Here is a 27,973-nt window from a genome sequence, read left to right on the forward strand (position 1 = left end):
GGTTTTTTGTTTGTTTTTTTACCTTTCCTTCCAAGTTTCTAGTTCTATTACTGCTTTTCTGCTTGTTCTTATCTAGGGAAAGTTGCACATGAGCATATGCGACTTTTGCATTACATGGACCTAACTCCCCTATTTATCAATAGCATGTAACCTAATTTTTCTTAGAAAGGCATGTGCTATAGCAAAAATACCAAGGTTGAACTAAAGGTCATGGTACCGTGGTTTTTAAAAGTTCTTGCGAAGTCATGAGATGTCTAAACAGGGACAGGAAGACTTTCCACTCGGCTACAGATCTATAAGATACAACATACTCTAGCTCCTTGGAAAGAAAAGAGTAACAACATGCACACACACACAATCAGTAGGCTAATGCTTTTCAGCACAGATTCCATGCATTAAATTAAGGAAATGGTACATAAAAGTGAGTTCCAGGCAACCTATTTAGACATCTACGAACTGCCTATGTTTTCCCATCAAAACAAGTACTTAAATTATAGGGAGCCCTGACTGGGTATCTCAGTTTGATTGTTGTCCTGATGTGCCAAGGCTGCAGGTTTGATCCCCAGTCAAGGCGCATATGAGAAGCAACCAATGAATGCATAAATAAATGGAACGACAAATCAATGCCTCTCTGTCTCTCTCACAATCTCTCTCTGTTCCTCTCTAAAATCAATCTATAAAGAACAATTATAGAGAAACTTAATCATGTAGTAAAAGAACATAGAAGATTAATACAAGTTCTTTTCGTGAGTACTTAGTATGTGCTGAACACTGTGCTAGTTGACATAATTAAATTTTAAGTAAACAGATGTTGACCTTAGAAAGTGTACAATCAGGTTGACAAAATACAAGCATAAACCAAGAGGACACATCTGAAGAGTTCTCTTTCACTGGGTGGGAAGGCCTGGTGACATGTGAGGAGCAGAAGATAAACCCCAGCAGGCATACTTCCTGATGCCAATCCCGGAACACCTGAGCATTCGCTTCTCATTGTGCCACTAATTTTAACCTTCAAAATATACCAGCTATGTATGTGTTCCAGGAAGAATTTCGGTTGTTATAAGAACATAATCAATTTTATTATTTTTATTTTAAAAAACTGGGCAGGTTTATATGACGACAGCAGAGGGTCACAAAAAATAAATGATCATGAGAACCCAAAAGAAATAAAAATGTTTTTGCTCTCATAAAACAAACATACAGCCTGGACAGGCTACATCCATTGAAATAAAGCAAAACATTCATCGAGGTTCAGTTCTTTGATCTCTTTTTTACTGCTCACTGATCTGCTACATGTAAATTACACTGACAGTATTTCCCAGTTAGGATGTCATTTCTAACAGTCCTTTTCCAGGCACATGTAACTGAGGGTAAGGATTGCCTCCTATGCCCAAAAGTGTGCATTTTTTTAAAGGTAGCAAATCCATGCCTATAAAGTAGCAAATTGCTTGAACATATAACATGCAGGTAACTACACAGCTCTGTGAGTGAGCCGGCTTTCCACCCGCAAACCTTGGTAATTCTCTTTGCCTCACATCTTCTACATGCAGTCGTACACACGCTTTGTATTTGTCTCGTAACCATTCCATATGTCCCTGGTCCCAGATGAGTTCTAACTGATTTTTAATGTTTTAAAATGTGATTTTTCACCTGTCTCTAAAGACGGGTACACAAAATAAAAAAGCAATAATTAATACCACACACAATATTCTCTAAACATCAGGAATGTTCCATAACCCATATTTAACACTTCTTTCAATCCAGAGTCCATGCCCACACGACGGCCTGAGAAGGGAGTCAGGATCCATGATAAGAGGGAAAACAGACTCTTTGGTTATCTGACTAGGAAGTCAATTTGTGAAGCATAAGTATATATTCAAATAATACACTGCTTAATGCCCACCAAAGTGGAAGGAAGAACAGTCTAAATGAAAGTTCTGGTAATTATCAAATAATTGAGTTAGAAAGATTCAGCAGATAGACCAGAGGTTCTCTGAATCCAAACAATAGATACTGCAAAATCATCTACATATGTGTACAGACAAGTAAATTGTATGAATTAGGCTCAACAACATCTTCAAAAACTGTACTTTCCAAAAGAAATATGAGGGAAGTCTAATAACTGATAAAACTGGCCAATAGTAAACAGATCAAAGTAACACTGCATCTTAAGGATTAAAATACACTAGAAAACCTTTCATCTCACTTCAACTATTTATAAATTATGTGGGTTCTATTCATGAAAATGGCTTTAACTTAATGAATTGTACTATTAAAAAGAAAAAAAGAACAAGCTTTCAATATTGAATCACTGCATTTTAGAAGAAATTTAAATCAATGCCATCATAAAATTTAACTCATACTTCTGATGAATGGAAACTAATGAAGTTATAAACTATCATAAAAACTCAGAGCACATGCTCAACAACTCACTTGTAAATCTAACAAAATAAAACGTCACCAAAGCTGGCAGATTGAAAATAACGGCATGTAACAATAAGGTAGAAAATAAAATAACTGTACTTTGCATTAAATTATTAACCACACAAAAGATTTTAAATGTTTCTACTTACCCAAAGAACTTTTTAAAAATGAGTTTTAGAATGTTATAATGTTATATTTTTGTACACTTTTTTCAGATCTTATTTAAAAGATTAAAGAAGAAATGAACTCAGAACTTCACATTTTACACAGTTAATAGAAAAACCTAACATTACTTTAAAACATTTTAAAAAATCAAAATGAATACTTTTTTAGTAACTTACAAAGTCATTTCTCCTATAAGACTGTAACTTTGCCTCTGTGGTATAGCAGCACAATTATCTGAAGCATTACATACATCTACAAGTAACACCTGTAGCCTCTGAAATATACTTTAGAATCAAAAGTTAAAAGATATTCAGTGATTAATATGAAGCATTGATTTGTTTATCTAACATTATTTAAAATATACAACTATATTTATTTACTAATTTTTCTCTGCAAAGTTTTCAGAGAATATGTCACAGAAGTTACAAAGAGCAGATATGTGATTTTTTTTCATGAGTTAATATATAATCTTTACATATTTTTAGTGACTTGCCAAAATTTCACTTTGCAAGATAAAATTCTCTACTGCTTAAGCAACAATCTATAATTATTATTGTGGTTGTCCAACAGCCACTTAGATAAGCATTATGTGGTATTTTAAAAATAAATGATGAACATTTTTGCAGTTCAGAAATAGACATTTTATGCATTTAAGCCAATTTAAACATTAGTCTTTAAAAAAATACAATACCCAGTAATTCCAATTAGAGTGCTTCCAATAACCCACTGAAGGATCATTGAAATTTGCTTTATTGAGCTTTTTTAAATTAAGATAAAGTGCTAACCTAACTTTTTTTATTTCTAAGAACTTTGTTTCCATAAAGCTACGGCATATAAAAGGGTGATTCAATACAAGGATTGCTAAATGAAACATAGTCTAGAATCGTGCTGTCTCCACTACAGTAGCCACTAGCTACACATGACTATTTTCATTCAATTAAAGTTTATTAAAGTTAAACAAAAATGCAGTAGCTACACCTCAAGTGCTCATAGCCATAGGTAGTTATGGCCACAATACACAATAGTATAGAGTTGAAGTGTGTCCCACACTTGTCTAGCACAAATGCTTATGTATATTATTGCTGGCCATACACCCCACTTATATTTTGGTTATTAACTTATGTGTTTGTTATCACAAAAGGCATTTCATTCCTGCCTAAATGTTCTGTTATTACTTAAAATCCTGCTCTGAGAAATTATATCAGGAATAGGTGAAATGATATAGAGTATGAGCTAACACAGACTGAGCTTTTCTTCTTTATATGTAGAATACATTCCCGGAAATGTGGATGAATATAAAAGGTGTGAAAATAAAACTTTCAAACTGTGATAGGCCCAGCTTCTTTCCACCCAAACAGGAGTAACACGTCCTAAATTTACTTTTCCACTTGAAACAAGTAAAAAAAGTGTACAAACTATATGAAAGAAAGATTTCTATGACATAATGCACAATGCAACAGGGACACCTCTGAGAGATGAGAAACAAATGAGGTGAGGCCTGTTTGCCCCCCTCACTGCTGTAAAAACAGTGGGGCGGCCTTGGTTGGCTCTCCGGATTTTAGAGCCTGTGGCAGCCTACCTGGGAGGAGGGAGACGCACAGAGCGAGAACTCAGGAGGTTACGTAAGCGTCACACACTCCACAGAGTATGGGTCAGGGCATGCATCTGAGAAAACCGCCTGGGCCTGGGGAAAATCCATCCGCCAAGATTAGAAGCAACCATGCCGGATTGACCATCAGGGTCGGGAAAAGCAGTGGTGGCCATCGGTCAGGCTAGAAAACTTCATTTTCAGTGCTTTAGGTACAGGGCGAAGAAGGAAATGGTTACCCTGTACTAAATACACTAGCTAGTCCCCCCCCCAAAGATCACACAAACAATATTTAAAAGGTAAAATTGTTTCTAATTAACTGCATTTTGGAACAAAGCTCGAAGTATTGCTGCTGGCACAAAAAAATCCAACACCCACTAAGGTAAATTTCAAAATATCTAGCAGCTAATTAAAAAATATCGAATGTGCAAAAAGAGAAAAAGCAGAAAAATATGATCCATAACGAGAAAAAATATCAGTCAAAACCAATTTCAACGTGACACAGACATTAGAATTAATAGAAAAAATATTTAAATTACTTTACAACTGTGTTCCATGTGTTCAAAAATCTACAAGAAAGAATAAGCATGTGAAACAGAGAAAAGAAAAATGTAAAATAGCCCTAAACCTAACTTCTAAGGAGGAAAACAACATCTGAGATTAAAAAATAAAATATAACTCTGGAAGAATTAACAGCAGATTACACATGGCAGAAAAAAAGATTAGTGAACTTGAAAATATACTCACAGAAACTATTTAAAATGAAGCTGAGAAAAAAGAAAGACTAAGGCCAAAAAAAGGAAAAAACAGAGCATCAGTGAGATATGGATGGACTTCAACAGCCAATATACAGGTAGCTGAAGTTCCCAGATGAGGAAAAAGGCAGAAAAAATAATGAAAAAGTAATGGCCGAAAAATTTCCAAGTTGATGGAAATTAAAAACCCATGTAACACCCTTAAACACACACAAACATAAAATCCTAGGCATATAAAGAAGCCAAAAAATGGGCTCCATAATAAGGAAATAAATACATCACTTAAAACTGACTCAACACTGATCAAGATGTTCACATTAACAAAGACGTGAAAATTATAACTGTATCCCATGTATTCCCAAGTTGAATACAGAAATAGAGGACATAAAAAAGGTGCAAATCAAACTTGTAGAGATGAAAGCTACAATGTCTAAGATGAAAAATGCACTGCAGCTTTTTTCATTCAGTCCCGGTATGTCTGCACACACCGAATGGAATGACGAGGTGCACTTTCATGGCACATGTGTGCTGAGCTCAGTTGAATGGCCAGCAGGGCTAGGAAACATCTGCTTAGCACGCGGGTTCATGATGGAGTCAGAGTAAGCTGAGTAACACAGATCAATGTGTGCAATAACACATTCTGTTGATAACTTGTAATCTTAGCATGTAAGTTTGAAGATCACTTTTGATCAATATATTCATGACAAGCGCACAGTCTACTTACTTTCAACCTTCTGGACCCATTTACTTGAAGAGGATAGATTACAAGAAAAAAATCTTCTTCAAATGTTAACATTGTAAGTATCTAATAGACTGACCAGTTTATTTCACAATGCAAATACAATGCAAAAATAGCCTAGGAAAAGAAACCTCTATCTTCCAAAATCCTTGATTCAAGCTTTTATATTCATCAAAAATAACCTAATATTTCTTATTAATCAAATACATAAGTTAATGTGCCCTGGCTAGTGTGGCTCAGTGGATTGAGTGCCGGGCTGCAAACCAAAGGATCACAGATTCAATTCACAGTCAGGACACATGCTCACATTTCAGGCCAGGTCCCCAGAATGGGGCATGCGAGAGGCAACCACATATGTTTTGCCTATGAGGCAAAGAGAGGGAGATGTTTTTCTCCCTCTCTTTCTCCCTCCCTTCTCTTTGCTCTAAAAAGAAATAAAATATTTTTAAAAATACATATGTAAGTGCTACCCACATGAATTAAAAGATAAAAATTAATGCTCCTAAATGCAAGCTTTTTACTTGCTTAATACATTGTAGTAGTAATCCATTTAAAATTAATTTTGAAATAAAAAATTCCTCCTAAATTGTTAGAAAATTATGCCCTAAGTTCAATTTACAAGAGAAAAACTAAGTCCCACTTAAAAATGAGAAACACTTCAAAGTTTAATTCTTTCAGAGTAAAAACAGAAAGTGAATTGAAAGAATACAAGTAGTCATTTATTGACGCAATGAGGTATATATACTTCCTAACACGAAGCATGTAGAATTCACAAAAACTAAAAACAGATATCTGTAAATTAGACATTTATCACTTTTAGATGCAACAAAAATTCTTGTTTGAAAAGGCAAAATGGAAAAAGATGAAACTACCAAAAAGCAAGAAGGGTAGCATAAATCAAGACAGTAAAATTCATAAATCTAAATTTATACATAGTAAGTAACAGTCTAAAGCCTCAGGTAGAACTAGCAGCATTATTCTCCTTAATAGAATGTAGCTATTATTTAAGATGTAATTTCTGTTTAGCTCCTCATACCCAGTCTCCTTCATTTCTGTAAGTCACCACAAAGCATCTCCTTGAGGTGGCAGGGTGGGAACAGGGTGGGACAGAAGGCATCACGACTAGGAATGTCAAGGCAAGTTCAAGTCAATAAACATTTCTGAACAGGGGTGTGAAGGAAGGACTGCAAGAATGAATTCTGTACTCAAATTTTAAGGATAATAAGAGTCATGCAAGCAAATACTATGAAAATGGCATTTCAGGTAGAAAAACTCAAGAGAGGAAATACCAATATGTTAGGTAACATGGGACATGTGGGAACTATATCAGTTCACTGTTTCTGGAGAGGAAAGTGCTCTGAGAGAAATGAGAGTAAGGGCTATAAAAGTGAGCAAGAGCCAGCCCAGGCCAAGCCTTTGTTATGATCTGACCGAGCTTTCTCCACTAGGGATCAGCCGCCCCTGGAAGACTTTCATAAGGAGAGTGGCTTGGTCAATTTGCAATTAGCAAAGTTTGTCACCGTGGCTGTGAGGAGGTCAGAATAGAAAAGAAAAGAGAGAGAGAGACTTTCGGGAAGGGATAGTTCCTGGAGGGAAGAAGATGAATTTGAATTTTTCAAACTTCATGCCCTTGAACATCCCTGTCAAAACTTAGGAATTGATACGTGAGCAATACTTCAAATCATGAGACTTGATGACTCTGAAAGTATATGCCTACTAAAGAACTTTCTAATGGAAATTTTAAGCAACAGTACTAATTAACTGTGACAAATGGTTATACAGAAATGAACAATCTAAACCAAATTTTAAGAAACAATGCATTTCCTAAAGGTCCGTGGGTTCAATTCAACCTCCTGGTTTTGTTTTTGTCTTTTTTTGTAAATAAAGTTTCATTGGAATACAGCCACAGCAATTTTTTAAGATATTGCGTATGGCTGCTTTTGCATTATAACAACAGAGTAGAATAGTTGCAACATCAATGGCCCATAAAGCCTACGATATTTCTTATCTGGCCCTTTCACAAGAAAAATCCCCAATCCCCAATACAAAGAAGTTATCTCAAATCCAGGAAAAAAAAAAAGGCCTGGCTCATCTCCGACTAAATGAGAGCATGCTCCTAAATGGATTTTAAGACCCTTTCTCCTCCAACAATATGGTTTCTAGTACTTGAAAAGGGAGAGTATTTACAACCCTAATGAGTGTCAGAAGGTAAAGTGAAGAGCACGGGATGTTCCTACAGAGATAATGGCATCTCTGATAACCAACCCTCAGGACTGCTCAGAGGATTAAAGGGATCAAGGATTTTAAAGAAAAGAATGATGATTCACTATTTAAAGTATTCAATAAGTGTCTGTGATTGCTAACCTCAGCATAATTATACTAAAAATATGCATCAGCAGGCCAGTTATCACTGAGGGACTGAGAATTATAAATGTAACAAGAGTTCCAGCTCCCCCAAATTGAACACAAAACACAAGATCGTAGTTGGAGTCTTGTTGGTGAAGCAGAAAACTCAGAACGCTGTCATTTCCATAGACATATTAAACTTAAAAAAAAAAGAGAGAATTTCACTCCTCTAGCAAGAGATCTAGAAATGGGTGTAATACTTAAAGTACTCAGAAGAGACTTGCAGGTAATGTGAACTGGTCCTATCCTTCCCACATAAGAATTTCCAAAGCTGACACCAGGATTATCTCTGCAACTCTTACTGCATCCCACCTTAGTGAGTACCAGTGAACCAAGTACCTCAGCTTTTAAGTAGAATAAGTTAAGCTTCAAAAGCCCATAAAATAAAACCTCACATGCCTGGAAAGTTAAATCATACCATACTTTTCAAAAGTATTAAGTATCACATATAACTTTATTACAAACAGCATTCAGGCCAAAGCATGTCTGGATCAAGAAGCTTTTTGCACTGACTCCATCACCTTTACATGATCTCAATAAAAGGTCTTCAATAAAAAAGGTTTTCCAGAACACTGCAAAAGCAATCTATTCGTAGGTGGCTATTGATTTTTATGCTAAAGGAGAAGAGGCCTGGTAAGATTCTTACCACCTTTCTATCCACTAGTGTTTTCATTCTTACCATCTTTCTAAATACTAATGTTTTGGCTCTTGGACAAAGTGTTTTTCTTTTTTTTAGTTTATATTTTTCAGAATATGAAGCAATAGTATGAAAAATTTTTCCATAAAAAACATGATCATGTAAACACTAGATAAGACTTGGCAAAATATTGTAATATGAAAGATATATATTTTCAATTGTGCCTATACCTGAAATTCTATTATAATTCAAGCATTAAGGAGGCCTTGGAAAAATATAACTTGCCTTTCAAAAAAAGATTTAGGATAAGCTCTTTTACATATACAATAAACACACACACATATAAAGGAATAGAAAGCTTTTGAATATAAGTGAAATCATCCTAATTATCTGTCAACAAAGTTGGGATAATTAATCTGCTTACTCAACCTTCAGAAACAAATTAAAAAATCCTCTAATGTCCCCATCTTACTATCACTTATCCAGTCTCATGAGATATCAAATCAGAAGTTTTCTCTCTCTCATTAAATAAAGTGCCTATTCTTAGTGCTTCTATGTCTTCGATATATCTTGATTCCAGCTATTTCTGCCATCCACTCTAGAATTACTGTAGTCTTAGCTGCCACCATGATTTCCTGGACTACTGAGATAGCCTCCTAAGTAAACCAAATGCATCAAGGAATCTCTCTGATCTCTTTAATCGTTTCTCTGTGAGGCATCCAGAGGATGTGTAAAATGCAAATCTCACCGTATCAATTTCTACTGGGCAGTGATGCTTTACAGAGTTCAAACTTCAAAGGCCCACCTTGACCTAGACCTGGCTAGCCCATGCTTCAACTCTCCCCAATGTGTAGTTCATTTTGTTTCTGGTCCACTAGCTCTTTCCAGCTGCTACTATTCTCATGTGCCACTCTTTCCATATAGAAATGCTGTTCCACCTACACTCACAGAACTGGACCCTGTCCGGCCTTCCAAATTTCAGCTTCCTCTCCTATCATTAACAAGATCTCTCTTGACCTTCTATTCCAAGCTAACTTGCCTCTTTCTCCAGCAGACCTAGTTAAAGTTACCACCTTGGGGTGGTGGATAGAAGGGACAGTGACCAGGATCCCAGCCACTGAATCATTTCCCAGGCTAACTGTGGTCATTTAATTAAGCTCATATACTTAATAGTCTTTATTCTGCAAAATAAATCAATATTATTTCCTTATTAAGACGAAATCATCTAGAAAATTAGCTTGTACAAATGTGTCATTCTTCTAAAGTACAATGCTTTTAAAAAACTATTAATTATTAAATAAGCTACATGTATGTCAAAATACCTGTCACACAGAAGTTAAAAAAATCTATATTAATCAATATCTATATTAATTAATATAGAAATATAGATATTAATATTAGTTAATATCTATATCTTTACTAACATAAATCTATATTAATCAATCAGGTAATGAAAAGAGTAAGCTATAGTTCCCCAGAAAGTGCTAACTCAATAGCACCTAAAGTGAGGGGTTTTTTTAGTTTTTTTAATACTTTTATTTATTTTTAGAGAAAGGGGAAGGGAAGGAGAAAGAGAGGGAGAGAAACATGAATGTGTGGTTGCCTCTCATATGTCCCTCAATGGGAACCTAGCCTGCAACCCAGGCACGCGCCCTGACTGGGAATCGAACCAGCGACCCTTTGCTTCACAGTCCCATGCTCAATCCACTGAGATATACCAGCCAGGGCTAAAGTGAGTTTTAAATGAATTGGCAATAAGAAGCATCAGTGTGAGCTACAACGATTAAGGAATCATTTCCAGAAGACGGTTGCCTGGACTAGACATGGAAGGATAGATTCTTTGGGAGAGGGGTATGGGTCAAGGGAAAGATTAATCTTGCAACTGTTACTAAACAGAGAGGAAAAAAGAGGAGTGAATATAAAAATAGAAGAACTAGACTTAACCTAATAAAAACCAGACTGTAAAAAGAAGATACGTAAGAAAGGCATAAATAAAGACAAACCATAAAAAATGTCTCATGAATCTGGTGATCAGGATTAAAGCTAGAAAGGCCTCAAAACTGGCTCAAAAAAGAAATACCACAGCACCTGATTCGTATTTAGCATAACTGTAATCATCTGCATTATTCTACTATATATATATGCCATATATATATATAATCTTTAGAACATATTATAGTATAAGAAATAATTTTAGAAAGAGAAGCTACTCAGATGTCTTTGAGAGCTTCCAACTCTGTTTCCAGATAAAGATTCTGAACTAAATTCAGAGACATAAAGTTACTTGGTTAGGTTAATAGACACTTGTTATTTGAAAACATAGTATCAATTCTTGTTCCTTGAACCCCACTCCAGGTTCAGCATCCTTACCATGATGAAGACCTCCTAAAACTAAAATAGTCAATTCTTTCTATACAATGCCCCCTTTACAACAATATAATTTACTTTTCTTCATGCAGTAAAATCCTTTTCAATATTATAAATACAGTCAGGCTTAGCATATTTATATTAGCATATGTATTACATTGATTTATTATTAATTATAGAAGTATAACATTTAATTTTTAAATATTACATGCTATTGAAGTATATTTGGTTCTAATTTGTAAAGAAATATAACATAAATGAGCTAAAGAACATTTCCATTATTTAAAATAAAATCAAGTATATACACACACACACAAAACTCCCATGCATATTTTTTGAAAAATTGAATGACCAAACCAATTATTCAATTTCTTTTCTAGACCAAAACTAATGTAAGCTGCCTAACAAAGGTGAGTTTCATTCATTTTGCCTCCTGTGCATTTCATGTTGCATTGTATACATTGATTTATTGTACTGGAACAGCACTGGCAAATAAATTCTCAAACACATTGCTTAACTGACTAAGCTCAGTAAATTATTTAAAGTAGGAAAATAAATAGTGATTCCAAACCTGGTACTTAATCAAGAGAAATAAGTATTCATAAAACATAGGAAGAGTTTTCTGGAGTTCATTCTATTGCACGCTCCATTAGAACATAATTCTATCTGAAAATGAACAGCCCATATTCACTAACAGAGAGAACACTAGGAATGAATGTCCTGGGAGAGTCACACCTTCACACATCACCGGTTACACGTGCTTCACAATGCACCTTGGGGAATATCTATATCCCACAATGCAAACCTTCCAGTGACCAGTTAGCCATGAGCAAAAATCTCCTAAAACTTAAAATAACAGTCAATTCTTTCTATTCAACACCTTCTACAAGAATGACTTCATCATTCTGCATCTTTGTGTTAGAAATGAATCCCTACAAGACTGAAGTTGCAAAAAGGTTCTAAAGGTATTTTAAACCAGAATTATTCAGATTTTATTATTGATTTAGGCAGGAAATACCTGAGACTTACTATATTAGCAGAAAACAAATAAAAACATTTGTAGAATTTGTGGAATTGATTGCATATCTGCCACTGAAGCTGTGTACAACCACGAAAGAGAAAACTAATGTATCTTAAGTGAAAATATGCTAAAAATTCAACATAAAATAAAGTTATAATCTTCTGAAGGAAAAGTCAAGGAATCCATAAACACACAGTAGCAACATGGTTAAGAATGAAGTAGAAGAGGTATTTGAACCTATTCCCTAGGCCACTCATTGCCAGTTAAACACATAAAATATCCATTTGAAAATACACACAAATAAACCTGAGATCTGATATATATATAAACCCAACATGAGAATTATAATAGCCAACTCTGTTTTGTTTGTTTTATAAAAACTTACACATTAAAAACAAATTTTTTTAGCCCAGTAATAATAGGCTTAACAGGCAGAAGGACATAGAGCAAATAGTTAAGTAAAAGTTGACAAAGATACACGTCTGGGATCTGGTAAGAAGTTTCACAGAATTATAGCATTTTTATAAATATTAAATTCAATAAAGGCTCAATACCCTGTGAAGCTAAAGTAAGAACTCATTAGCACTTAAAAGAGGGAATCTATATGTTTTTCCAATTGTCATTTGTTCTTTATTAGGAAGAAATATTAAATGCATATACTTTTGTATATGTATATTTTTAATCTTGTTCCATCTTATTATTTAACACATTCATGAGAGCATAAAAGTAACAAGTGTATTTGATACATTGCATATTGGATTGATTCTGGTCCTGGCTTTGACATTGGTGAGCTGTGGAATGTTCTGGAAACAATTTACATCTCTGTGACAGTTTCCCCAGATGTGAAAGTATCAAGTGTCAATGGAGAGTGGTTTTCTATTTTTTTTATTTGCTGACATGTTCAAATATTAAACATTTTGAAGCATTTTACAGATCATATATTCTGATCTGTTGTGGCAATAAGCTACTTCCTGGTAACTAGAACTAAATTAGGCACTTTTGAAGGTTTATTTATATGTTTTCCAAGCATTACAACTCCATATGATAATTTGTTTTGCTGAAGTGAATTCACAAAGAGATTCTTATCTCTCATAAAGCGCCAATAAAATTGCCAGAGAAAGTAGAACTCACATGTAATTATCCAAATTTTTACTGTAAAGTTATTTTGCTGTGCAGAAGTGATAAACTACTTTATTAAGTAAAATTAAAGAGTTTGCTTCATTTCTCAATTTTAAACTTCTATTTTGACTTGTTGCTATTTACTTTCTGCTTTTGAAAATTAATCATTTCTTTGGTGCCTATTATATGAAGCAGCTATGATCACTGAAAAAATAAGCTTTAAATAAGAATGTTTTGTGAAAATCTTGCCAGATCCAAATAAATTAGAATCCCTAGTTTACTTTCAGAACAGGTGAAGGTATTACTTTTTCAGTTTTACATAGTATTGATGAGAAAACAGCTATAGTAGTATTGTCTCCTGAAACTCTCTCACCCATTATTATGAAAAAAAATAAAGCTCTCTGATCATTAATTTCTAAACCAAGAGTTCAGTCTCTAATTCACTTTGGGCACTGTTCAGCTTTGTTTAGCCTAGGTAAAAAGACTATGTTCTTTTGGAGTGATTTATATATCAGAAATTTGATGAAATTGCCTTATACTATTTAAATACATGTATCACTTTACTAAAAAGTGCTCATCAATATTTAAAAGCAGTGAACAAAAACACATAAAGGGAGTAGAAAATAGAAAACTGAACATGTCCCATGGCCATGGCTATTGTATCAGGTGATTTCAAATAGAGTGTCCACATTGTCCTCTTGAGAGTGGCCACTGGAAAAGCTGCTAGCCACACTATATACCCCTGGTGACCACAAATAAGGGAAGGCTAGCAACAGTAACTTCAGTCAACTCGGGATAAAAACTGTGGCTCCATGATAATTTATACAATAGACTAAACGGCATCTGAAAAGACCTCTCAAACATAATCCCTGCCCTATTTAACTTTACAAAAGAAAGTATTGATTTTTAATCTCTATAAGGTTTTCTTGTTAAAAAACACAGAAAGGGATCACAGAAAATTCTAAAATTTTTTAAGTTCCTTTTTGCCCACCAGTCTGCAATAAAGACAGTCTTGGTTTATTTATTTATTTTTCTTTCAAGGAGGGAGTATTCTCCTAGTACAAGTCATGCTCATGATCTGAGTGTCTGCTTCCAAAGGCTTGCAGTGAAAAGACCGCCTGTAATGATACAAAATACACACACAGAGATTCGCTAAGAACGGAACACCTCTCAAGTGACCCCATCCACCGTCTCTGCCCCTTTTGAATGCTGGTATCACCTTCAGCCCAAGTAGTTAACATTACCATCAGTCGGTCTCAAGTTGATTGTAGAAATTTGGAAAATTCTGATAATTTAATATAATTATAATCTAATTAGGTCACAGCTACCAAAAACTAGGGTAGTTTAATCATAAAGTTGATCAAATTAACATTTGTAAACTCCTTAAATCATACTCAACACCATCAGCAAATGAGAACTTGGCAAAATTACACAATTTAAAATATACAAAACAAAAGTAAGAATAGAGCTCCAAAAGAACATGTTGAACATCAAATTATTATTAACAAAGGATATTATTACAAAACTAAAAATGTCCAAAATATTTTGGAAAAATGACCACTTGAAAGACATCACAATATATCATCCTTATAATGTCCACAAAATTATGCAAAACAGTTCAGTTTTGCAAACATAACCAAATTCTCTTAAATAGAAGATAAAATAAAATTATCTTAATAAGTACCTTAGTTCCATAAAGATAAAGTCCCAGTTATTTTTTTCTACTCTTCATGTAAAATTTTGTTTCTTTTTTTATGGGCTTCTTAAAGCAGTAGGCTCTACTTATACTAGTTTACCTTAGAAAAGCAAAAACCTCCTACATTAAATTTTCCCAACCCAGTTCACTTACGTAACAGCCAAAGAGAACTGACATTTTAACAATCAAGACTCGTGTAGAACCTGAAATAAAATCTAGCTACACTAAATACCCATTCTTTATGTTCTTCGTGATTTGCTTCATCCTAAGGATGCATATTCTATATTATGTTCTAGTGACATTTTCCTGTTAATTTTAATGACATCCTTAATATCAGCACAGTGAATCTATTTACATAATAAGAAAACAATGGGGATACAAATATTAATTATGGAGTGATAACTCTCCAATTTGAAATGAGTATTTTACAGTGTTTATAGTATGTCGATTTATAGTATACAGACTTATAGCATTCTCACACTAGTTCTGAGAGATGTTTCTTCCCTGACTAGAGGACTGTTCATCTTCTCCCTCAGTTTGAGACAGAACACCAGGGAGCCAAACAGTCTTGAATTTACTGGAGTACATTAAATGGAACTCAACAGTAGTCAATGGAAAATTAAATTCAAATATTTACAAGAAGTGATACAAAGGACTGAGATTGAGATACAACAATAGAAATGAAATAGAAGAACAAACAGTTTAAACAACTCTGTGTATGTGTGTGTGTTTGACAACGAGTGGTAGAGGAAAAAGATAGAAAGCAAACTCAAAAGTGACACTGATTCCCACCTGGGTACCTGCCACAGTGACATTGCCAGTAAGAGAAGTCAACTGAGGCAGACTGTGCTTTGGGGATACATCTGGCAAGCCAAGTATGAGAAGATAGATAAATACTCAAAATGAAGTACCTAACAGAATGTTGGCAAATGCATGACTGAAGCTAAGGGATCCAATTAAAGCTAAGGAAGTAAACTTTGAGTCATCCCATCCCAACAGTAAATAAAAGGAGCTAGCCTAGTAAAGGAAACTAGCATTGTGTTCCCGCCAAGGGCCCAGCACTGTGAAGTCAACTACAATGTGCATTCATTCATTCCAATCCTTGATGACTTAAGAGGTAGGGTCATTAGCCTCATTTCCAAATGCAGAAAGCAAGCTCCACAAAAGTTCAGAAAAATTTATCAAGGAACCGAGGCATTCTGAGTTGTAAGCTGTAGTACAGCAAGTTCTCATCACAGTACTCTACTGCCTCTTTAGAATAATATCGTGGAACATGAACAAATGAAATTTCTAAGCAAGTTACAATGTGCACAGAGGGAGAAAGAGCCTAACACAGGACTCTGAACTTGTCACTATCCTACAGAGCCTTAGAGCCTTCCAGCACTGGGTACATTTCATAATGTTCCTAAAAAGTCTCAATGAAAACACCTATATAGCTGTTAAAATTAGTCACACGTGGAAGTTATCTTCGGGGCATATAACTAAGTACAACAGGACAGTGAAATAAAACTCCTCCCATTGCTAATTTGTTTCTACCTGCACTGCTTACTCTAGAATTACCTATGTGTAGTGCAAATAATCTTTACTCTGTATGAACGATCTTACCGAACAAGAATTAAATCACCACACTATAGAACAGGCCTGAGCTTTAGGAACAAGGCAAAGGTGGGCACTTGTCTTGAGAGTGTCCTGTTTGGAACCTCTTCCCACAGCAAAACGCTGCAAACCAAATAGGGCTCCTCAGCCCCTGCGGCAGGCGGAGCCTCTGACACGCTTTCTTCCTGGTGTTGCTCTGCTATTCCCCCAGCTACACAATTAAATGCTATACTAAACGTGACACTTTTAGTCTTTCACAGAAATCTCTCTCCAAAATTTTTATGGGTTCTTCTCCTAGGAATTCTCTTAATCTGTTGTTCACTCTGCTTTGTCTGTCCATAGACCAGAGAAGATGAGACAACCTAAGAGTAAATTTTCTTCCATCTAATTTTTCCCCTCATTTTTTTTAACTTCAGGAATCCTTCTCTAATGACATCCTGATAATACTCTAGATAAAGCTCTTTTACATTATCCAAACTAGTCAACTCAGCAACACACGTTCAGATTTTAATGAAGAAAATGAAATGACATTGGTTGCTAGGTTGAATTACAGTTTTCCAAACCTGTCTTCAACCAAATAAGAGCAGACAGGAGAGTGAGTTCAAGAGTCCACAAAGAAGACTTTCTTCTTTGGGATTTGGATGGATTTTCTCCACTTGATAAAATTTCGTTAAATAAAAAGTTGAATTCCAAAAGGAAAGCACATGTTTAAAGAGAAAAATCTGCATTAATTCACTTACTGAAATGACAACGACAGGATACAAAATGGAAAGATTACTCTCTTTAAGTATATTCAGTAATTTCTGGGTTTCTTCAAATTCAGAGGTCATAACCTGAAAGACCAGACAGATAAAAGGGAGTTAAAAGAACTTCTTAAATGATTTAAAAGTTAATTCAAGGAGAAAACATGCAAAACTTTTATGTAATCATTCAAAATGTGTATAAAGCTCATTTTTTAAATTTTAATCTATTTTAAAGACTATCCATAAGTTTATAATTACTAAAATTTGTACTATTTATTCATTCATACCTGCGTAGCCTTATAAACAGAAAATTTACATGCTGTCTAAAGATTATTATCATCTCTTCATCATAGGAAATGGTATTTTCCTGTCTCAAAAAATGAAAATAAAGTTTCCGAATACATATTAAAAAACACAACTTATCTATCAAAATCTTAAAGTCGAACATTTAATAATCAAGAAACATCAGGTCTCTCCCGCATCACGTTTCTAAGACCCCCAAGTGATTTCAGTCATTTATGTTTATGACTTACGTTCACACAGACAAAACTGTAGCATCGCTCTGACAGGACTTGCTGAAGGTCTCTGCCAGCATGACACAGAGACACAGATGTGACTTTCAGATGCTATGAGAAAAACAAAATAGAGAGAAAAGAGTTTACAAATTAGATGGGAAGACCAAACATGAGCATAAACAACCAACTTTGTTACAAATGAGCACAAAATTGCTATTGGCACATAGAGCCAAGGACCACATGTAAGTTAAAACAAAATAATTTCATTTATGACACTATCAAGAAAAAGGAATTTGAACCAGCTCATAAATAAATATTGTCTTCAGCAAACAAGGATATTGAGAAATTATTTCAGATAAGAAAAAAATGTAGAAAAAGCACAGGGTATATTATGGTATAGGCAAGTAGCCCATTTTTTTCTTATACAAAGAATGTTTGCAGAGAATGTTGGAATAAAATTAAATGGTTGGTTAAACAGGGATTGTCTGACAATTCTGGAAGCACGTTAAATTAACTCTAGTCACAAAGAATAGGTTTAACAAAACCTGGAATGACCAGAAGCAGAGAAATCGAAAAGAAATGACCATAACAACACATGATAGAGAAAAAGAGCTGATCTAGGATAAAAAGAAGAGACAAAGGGATGATTACCAATGCTGGTCCCGGGCTAGACTTAGAAAAAAATGGTACATATATTATTACAACAACTTACATAATATGATTTTTATCCCATATAGTTCAATATTCTAATTAATTTCTATTTTTCCTATTACAAATATATATATAAACAATATAATTACTAAGCAAGGGAACTTCTATAATATTATCTCTGCTATAATAGGAAGTTCCACAGGAAGTCACATTTCAGTAGTTACCACTGGCATTACATTTAGAATATGGTACAAATTTGTATCTAAAACACATTTTCACGTTCCTTAGTAAAGCACAGAACTCTGTAACTCTCAATTTTTTCCAATTAAGAATGCACAATTTAATACATATACACATATATTACATGAATGTGTATATAATTCCTATTAGATTAAATCCACAATTGTGAATTTGTCATTAAGGTACTTTAAATCTACTTACATTGTATTCAAATCTTAACCATCCGACTCCACACTTCAACACAAATACTCTTAAACTCTAAGGCCCTTTTCCTGTTTATTGTCACAAACACTGGGCTTATTCTAGACTGTGATGGCCATCCCATATTCTTGTTCCCTTATTAAAGCTGTTGTAGATACATATATATATTTCTTAAACTCAATTATTAACAGTTATAAATATAACATAAGCTCTTAGAAAATAGGATAGGTATAGAAAGCACAGTGCCCAGCCACAATATTAGTTATTATTATTATTAAAATGTATTTGCTCAACTAGTATGTGATAAATTAAAAATTCCAATTAAAAGATAAAGTCATTTACCAACGAATGCCCACAGACTAAGGCAGAAATACATACAATATTTTTACAAAAGGTACTAAATATTAGCATTTTTGTAACCCCTTTGGAAAAAACCACAAAAACAGAATTACAATTTCTTTCCTTCTTGAAATTGAGACTCTTTTAATAATCATTTCCAGTCAAGCGCAATTCTTTTATTTGGTCATACTGCTTTCCTCCCAACCAGAAACAAACAATATTTTCCATGCTTGAGTAAAGAAATTTAGATTTAACCTAAATATAGCAAAGGAGCCTTTGACACCTTTAATAAACAAAAACTGCATTAGACAATGCTATTAGGTTGTTTATGAAAGAGCTCTGTGGCACCGTCTTCTGCTGTCATTCCCAATGTCTCCACACTCAAACACAACAAATGGAACAATCTGCGGGCTAGAGGAACTCCTCGTTCTGTAAATATTTTGGTTCAAAGAACATTTAAACAAAATTTAAAACAACCTTCCAATGTGTTCAGTAAAATTAAAGAAGTGTACAAAAATAAAATAAAATATTTTCTTTACATCATAACAAATAAAAATTTAGAAAAGGTTTAGTAGTAACTAAACGCAAATATCTGCATATGTAGAATACTATTTAAAGCATGAATTTTAGGAAGGAAGATAGGTTGTCAAAAAAATATTTTCCATTTCAAGAAGAGTTAAGGCTTAACTAAGGCTGAAAGCCTTTGGTTTGAGTCCCATGAGTCAGAAGTTCAAAAATGTGTTTCACTTTTTACGGACAGAATATGTTGGCTGGATCATCTCTGATTGTTAATCCATCAAGTTTTCACCTCCCTCCTGTTCAAACAAATGGCACGAATGTGGTATAAACAAGGCAACTGGAGAAAGATGCACTTTGGTCTTAGGGGCTGGGGTGTGGGGGATGGGAAGACAGCCATCTAAGGGTACTCAGTTTCAGTCATGTAAGATGAATGTATCACATAAGGTCCAATGAACAGCACAGTGACTGCAGTTAACAATACAATATTGTATACTTAAAATTTACTAAAAAGGTAGACCTTAAGTGCTCTTACAAAGACAAAGAAGGAAGGAAGGAAGGAAGGAAGGAAGGAAGGAAGGAAGGAAGGAAGGAAGGAAGGAAGGAAGGAAGGAAGGAAGGAAGGGGGAGGGAGGGAGGGGAGGGAGGTAAGAAGGAAGGAAAGAGAGAGTGAGGGAGGGAAGGATGGAGGAAGGGAAGGTGGCAACTATATGAGTTGGTGGATAAGTTAATTACCGTGACTGTGATGATCATTTCAAAGTATATATGTATATTGAAATAGCAGGTTGTACTCCTTAAATACATATAATTTTCATTTGTCAAGTGTACCTCCATAAAGCAGAGGGGGAGCAGGGGCAGTCTCTGTATTGCAAATTCAGATTTTGGGAGGGAATCTTCTGTAGCCAGGACTGCAGCCAACTGAAGGCTGAGTCTAGGCTGCCAGCCCATCAGTCACGGTCTTTATCAGAGTTATCTCTGGCTTGAGGGTGCTGTGTCTGGACCTTCCGCCAGAGCCTCTCTATCTCTATTTTTAGAAACTGTCACCTGAGATACTCCTTTAAGTAGTCACCAGTTTCAAATTTTGAGTTGCCAATTAAAATGTACTTCATGGTTATTTTTAGACTTCTGTGGAAGTTTTGTTCGCCTAGGATTCAACACTTACTATACTATTTTTATTTTTTATTTTTTAGAATTAGCTCTAAAGCATCTTTTTGAAATTATAAGCATGACCTCTGGATGTAAATCAAACTCTGCAAAACACCTGCTGTGTGACTGTGGGTAAATTCTTTAAGGCCTGTGGCTCAGTTTATTCAGTAAAAAAGAAATACTTTAAAACTATTAGGAAGATTGATTAAACTAATATGTGCAAGTTAAAGATTAATATTTCTTCTAGGAGTCATCCCTATAGGTTAGCCTCCTAGAAAGCTTCAGAGAAAACAGCCACAGTTCTAAGGAAATGAATCTTGGCAGAGTTTTGAGGTAATAAATGAACCAGGTTCCTATTCTGTCATGTTCAATGGATCTCCAACCATGAGCACTGAGCTGCGGATCGTACCAGTGGCCCCCACAAGGCTCAGACTCTAGCCTGTTCGATACTCCAGAGAAAGTCTTGATATTCTCCCAATCCTAAACACTGGACAGGCAGAATAGCACTAAACCAAGGTTTTGCCATGTTGCTCTGGTGTTGAATCCCAGGGGAACAGGCTGGTGATTCTTCAGTAATGTAGCTTAAAAGCCACACTGCACAAAGATCAGTGTCTAACATTGAGCCCTGAAGATCCACTGGCAATGCCAGCACTGCACACTGTCTCTGTTCCTGAGACTGTGGACTTTTCATCAATAATCACTGTTCTAGAAAGTCTAATGTCTAGTGTGAACGCTGTCATGTCGATTCATATTTGTCTGCTAATAACCACCCTTGCACATATTGATATATTAAATGTTTGCTATTATTAGTCTACTCATGTTCATTGATTTTTACCTCCAGAGAACATTTTAACACATTGACATATGATACCTTCACATTTTATACCTTGCTTTTATTGATGGCTTTACCATTTGTTTATTAAAGTATTTCACACAGATTCTGACAATTATCTTACTGAAGCTACATAGCAAATCTATGCAAATAATGTTGCATGTTTAAAGTATTTAGCACCATAGCATGTTACAGATAAAAACGCTGAGACACTGAACTTTAAATAATCTGTTCGAGATCATAGAGCCAATAAGGCATAGTACTCAGATGAAGGTCTACTGGAACCTCAGGTCCACATACTTAACCTCTGAAGTCCACTGGGTCTCAATGAACTTCAGACCATTGACTGGGTGTCAATGTCCTCCAGGTGACTACTACCTCGTCATGGGAGTCACAAGACCTTTACTTAGAGCAGAGCGCTACCACAGGTCCCAGAGTTGGCTGAAGAGACACACCTCATCTGGAGAAAGCCATCTGGGTACTACAAAGCTTAACTGCTTCCATACACACTCCTGTAACTCAGATCATTTTTCTGGGTCCTGGAGAGGGAAGAATGAACCTAATGAACCTAAGAAAGTCCTCCTGGACATTCAGATTTGATCCTGGAAAAGAGTCAAGTGCTCTGAACCACTGCATTCCGTACACATCGAGCACCTGGTAGTGGTCACAAGAGTGATCACTGTGGTATTGCTCCCTTGGTGCGGCCCTCTCCACTGTTAAAAGTCCCTTCGAAGGCCAAGTACTGTTCTGATGCAAAACTACAGGATTGCAGAATGGAAAACAAAAGGCTTAATGCTAACAAACCAGAGTACTATCACAAAAAAAACCTCAAAGTTCCCATTTTATCATGCAGATCATTCATCCAAAGCTAGGTAATGTGTAATCAAAAAACAACTACTAAATGTACATCTGCTCAAGTTTTTTTTTCCCATTGAGTTTTATTACAGAATACTGTACTACATATTACTAATGGACAATATTGTAATAAGTGAAAAGTGACTGAGGGTTTGCTCATATAGACCATGTTTGGCAGGCATATTTTATAAAAATTATCTGTTTTTTAATTCTATAAATAACAGGATGAAATGTTGAAAATATATATGTAGCAATAAACCTCTTTTTGGTTCTTAGTAATGCATAAAATATTTGCAAGCTGAGACTTGGCAAGGTGACATAAACAAATTTTGTCTTAATTTAACAAAAAAATTACGAAGAGTAGAGTATCTTATCCACTGATGGATTCGTTTCTTTCATTCAACCAATAAATATTTATCGAGGGCTCTGAGCCAGACACTTAATTGTGTATTGAAACTATGGCAACAAACCAGACAAAGTTTCAGTGGTCGTGGAACTTACATCACACTGAGAAGAGAAAATTAAGATTCTACTCGTGTTTCTCCAATTTCAATATGCATAAGAATCTCTAGGAATCTTATTAAGTCTCAGTGGTCTCAAATTTTGAGACCATCAGATGTGGTGTGGAGTCTAAGGATGTGAATTTATAACAAGCTGATGTTGTTATAAGTGTCCCATGGACCACACTCTGAGGCAGCAAGGGGTTAGACCATTTGAACGCACCTTACTATAGAAAGAACTCCTTCATTTGCAATAGATGCAGGTCCTAAGGAGTGAGCTTCCATGCAGCAATCAGAAGGTGAGTTCCACCTGGACTCTGCCATAGCTATTGCCTTATGTAGCCCCTAAAATAGATGACCTGTATCTTTATTAAATCTATCACTATGGCAAACATAAGTGACTAAGTTGAAAAATTCATTGCTTCGCTGTTTCCCCCCCACACTCTTGCCAAGTTTATAGCATAATCTAATTTATGTTTATAAAATTTTGACTTTTTCTAAATAATACAGGCACTCCCCAGATGTATACACAGTAGTATAATGAGAGCCTATTTTCCTAACACAGTATGTACAATTATATTCTAATCAAAATATTAATTTGAAACTAATCATTAATATTGTTTCCAATCAGTTTTATAGATGATTTAAAGTCTATAAAACAATATCATTTATTACAGTTAGCTATGTATTCATTTTAAATTACAAACATGGCTTATATAACTTTAACCCCAAGCCACCGTAAAATTGAGTGTGCATGGAATGAAACAGGTCAGAGCAGCAGTGCATAGCTGTGGGCAACTTTGTCCTTAGGGGTCACTGAGCAATGTCAGGGAGCACTGAGTTTTTACAGTGGGCTGGGAAGTACTACTGGGGGCCTAGTGGGCAGAGAAGACAGGGATGCTATTAAATATTCTATAATGCATGCCCAGGGCAGCCTCTGGTGCAAAAAGTTAACTATATCAAGTATCAACAGCATAGCTATCACAAAATTCAGGGTGACATGGAGAATTCTACTGTTTGGTGTTTGGCACTTATTCATGAACCAATAACTGACACAAAAAAACGGTAATATTCTAGCAACTTTAAGGCTTCAGGACAGTAATTCTTTTTACATGGGAAATACTAACACTGTATTTTATCAGACAAGTGTTTTGATGTAATTTTTAAATGATATTATACCACAAATGTGACAAGTGTTCAAAATGGCTAGATGAGGTATATATTAAAAACAGATCAGCTATCTAGTTTTCACACTGTCTCTAACTTTAAATTAGGAAATAAATAGGAAAACTAAAATGAGTTATAAACACATATGAGTAACTTAGTGAAGAGTTCCTCCACGTGAAATCACAAAGAAACTACACACTAGATTAACCTTGAAAGGATATTTAACATCACCCCAATACACACATAATCCAAATACTACCACTATCATTCTTCAAACGCTACATAGTAGGCAAATGTTTTTCATTAATACACATTTCTCCCAAGTGAGAAATATATAATTGCTATATTCACATTTAAAATAAAATTTCTATTTCATACAACTGTCTATTACCAGTTACATATTAGTAACCTATTAAATACATATCATTTAGCCTATAGATAAGAGTATTTTAAATGGTAAGAGTAAATAATATTTGAAGCAAAAATAAACATAATCCTGTGACTTATTTTAGAAGAATGTGAGCCTGTGTATACCTCAGGATATTTTTTTAAGTAGTACATTTCTTAACAATGTAGCATGGTAGATTCATATCTTAATACAGAATCTCATTGCAGATTCTAAAGAATAAACCTTGTTGTCCATGGGCCTAGCTCCTCACCCCTCTGCAACAACACTCCCTGCACAGCTCCTTTCTCCCCAGTGTCTGTCTCTCCTTCCATGACGAAGGCTGCTGGCCACCGACTCATCACTGTGGCTTCCTGCAGTTCAGCTAATCTCTGCAACATCTGCTATTTCCCCCTCTCTTCCCTCCTTTTGTGAAAACAGTTTTCTTCTGGTTGGGAAGTCAATTAGAACTTCATGGGTGCACTTTGTATTCTAAGCTTCTCAACTGTTCACATGATTGATGGACGCCCAGCGGCTGCCTCTTTATCTCCTGAAACATATTTGGCTGCTGCCCAGGCGGAGCGGTACTCCAGAAGCTTTCTTATTTGTCATCCGATCACCATTAACCACAACTATTCACTGGCTCCCCATCATATGTGGGAGGGATCAGCACTGTGCAAGGGATCAGTGATAAAAGCAAGTGAAAGAGATGTAATGCATAATAACAATAAAAATAACAACAGAAAGCAGGATGTGCAGAAACGCGCCACTGTGGGCGAGTAGTTTAGGAAGTCCGAGAACTAGAAAATAGGGACAACCTCATGAAAAGAGGAATATTAAAGACTTAAATAAAATATAAAACTGAGAAGTAGAGACAACATTCAATCAAGTGCAATGCTGGAGTGCACTATTTAGCTAAAGCCACCAGGACAGTAGGATAATCCAGTTTTTAGTGTTATAGAATTATACTGTGTGCAAATAGTGGAAATGAAATACATCATTGAACTCAATTTTTAGAGGAAATATATTAACTAATAAGTATAAAATAATATTTTAAAACTACTTTGCTATATTTGTAAAAAAATCAATAAAATAAAATAATAGTGAATAAGCTTTAACTTTATATACCTCAATTAAAATAGCATAAGAAAACTAGTATATGCATATTCATCAAAAGGAATTTTTTCAAGTTTTTTACAAGAATTTTCCTTCTACACTTACCATGTGTATAAAATCAATTTCCTGATTTAGAAGACCTGATTTTTAGAAATACATGTCCAAAGCTAGATGTCAGCTATTCTTTTGGTTTATTTGTTTATTTTTAACTCAGCATAACAGCTGACCTCATTCCTAAGCGGACAAAGATGTATAATATCGTTTCCCCAAATTAACCATCTGGCTCCTTTAGGAAGAGTAATATTTCAGTAGGTCCTTTCTCAAAGATATAGACAGATATAAAAGGTGAAGATATGTTAGGTATATAAAGAAAAAATAGAGAAAGTACCACTTAAGGAGAATTTTCCTTACTCCCTCGTTAATAATCGCATTGTAAAATCATGACAACATTATTAGAATTATAAACTCTTAATTTTATTAAATACAGCATGAACATAATTGATACCATCCCAAGCAACTAGGTGGTCCAAGAATTTTGAACCTTCTTTTCACCTCTGGAAAACTGATCAGGAAACCTGGCTGACATCCCAAATAAACCGAAGGGAGTTAATTGGATGGTCTTCAGCCAGTTTCTGTAGTCTTGTGCACACACCAAAACCGTGTGCTCTGGCTGAGTTAATGCTGTTGGAGTTGTTCAAAGTCAAAGCCCTGATGGCAGTGTTTACAGCGTTATTTTACTGTTATTACACTGCTTTGCAGTGTTCTTCTTCAAAAAATAAAAAAAAACTATACCTCTAAATTATTATGTTATAATATGTGTAAAAATAAGCACACAATAACCCTATTTTGAATGAGTCTTACAATGCTGGAAAGCTTTAATTTGTTCTGTTTCTTTTATTTCTGCCTTTTTTCATTTGCTACTTTTGATGTTTTGTTTGATAAATATGTCATGCGCCAAATTCAGTCAGGTCTATAAGGAAAGGCAGAGATCCATACCCTGGACACAATCTTGAGGGCATTAGGAAAAATAAACTAGGCACCACAGACAACCTCAACAAAACCAAGGCATGCCTTACACCCAGGAAAACAAATGATCTTCAGGCATATCCTGCTTGTCATCTGCGGTTACACAAAACAATAATTAAATGATGTGCTCCAGGAAACAGGAAGGAATGGATAAGCAAAATACATGAAAAGAGCCTAGAGTCCCTGTTTGTCCAAAATATAAGTCAGCACTCATTTATTTTGTTATAGGAACGAAAATGGGGTTGAAGTAATGTGTGTTGGGGGGTAATAGGATATCTGAAAGCATTTAGATACTACATGTTTTCCATACAATTGTACTTTTAAGGAGCAGCAGCCAGCATAATCTTTTCATAGAAGTAAATTGGATCACATCACTTTCAGCTAAAGTTTTCTATCACTTCATGTTGCTCTTAGCACCAAATACAAGCATAGCAGTGGTAATGACGATGGTGGTAGTAGCCTTAATAAGCTCAATGCAGACTGCAAGGCTGCTTCGCAGCCCGTGCCCATCTCTCTCCTGGCCTTCCACCCGTTGCCGTCCATTCCGAGCAGGTGTTTCCAATCATGGAAGTCCTATTTAAGCCACCGCAGACAAAGGTCCTTATGTGCCTTTCACACAGTCTGCCATCTGCATTTCTCTTTCAGTAGCTAATTCCTGATTACCCTTTTAGACTTAACTAAATGATGCACCTACCAAAAGATTTTATCTCACTCCCCTCCACTCCCAATTTAAATCATTTCCAGGTCTTTCTGGCATCAGCACAGTTTACTTTTTCCTCGGAATAGTTACCACCATATGTAATTAAACACATTTTTGTACTTTACTGTTTTATCCCCAAGTTAACAAACAGCATGATCCCTGAGGACAGAGAACCATACTTGCTTCGTTCAACTCCCAGTATCCAATGACTACACACTGATAAGCACTTATTATTTGGGAAATCAATTAGTGAATTATGAAACTAATTTAAAAAACTGATCTCATCTTCCTACTTAAAAATTCCTTACTACTTTCAGCACAGTATATAGTATAAATTATTCTTCAAAATTTGTCAAGTGTTAGGAAAAACCAAAAGCAGTCTCTCTGTGATGTATCTCTGGAGACCTCTATCTGCAATGTTGGAAGGTTCTGTGAAATACTTCGAACTCCCTAAGAACTCAAAGAATGAATATGACAAGCCTGATAACAATGCCTTGAAACTCAAGTATGAATATGATATTTAAGAAA

General features: G+C 35.1%; 1 protein-coding gene across 1 annotated transcript in view; it reads right to left on the reverse strand.

Annotated features, from left to right (window-relative positions):
- Positions 1-27,973, reverse strand: part of CRPPA (CDP-L-ribitol pyrophosphorylase A) — a 206,593-nt gene that overhangs the window by 97,985 nt on the left and 80,635 nt on the right. The window contains exons 7-8 of the mRNA XM_037163912.2: positions 17,790-17,882; positions 17,254-17,346 (exon numbers count right to left, since the gene is read on the reverse strand). Of these exons, the coding sequence (XP_037019807.2) occupies positions 17,254-17,346; positions 17,790-17,882 (186 nt within the window). The remainder of the gene's footprint in view (positions 1-17,253; positions 17,347-17,789; positions 17,883-27,973) is intronic.

This window comes from Artibeus jamaicensis, unplaced genomic scaffold (genome assembly GCF_021234435.1).
Source record: "Artibeus jamaicensis isolate MK-2021 breed Jamaican fruit bat unplaced genomic scaffold, CSHL_Jam_final contig_923, whole genome shotgun sequence".
Lineage (NCBI taxonomy): Eukaryota > Metazoa > Chordata > Mammalia > Chiroptera > Phyllostomidae > Artibeus > Artibeus jamaicensis.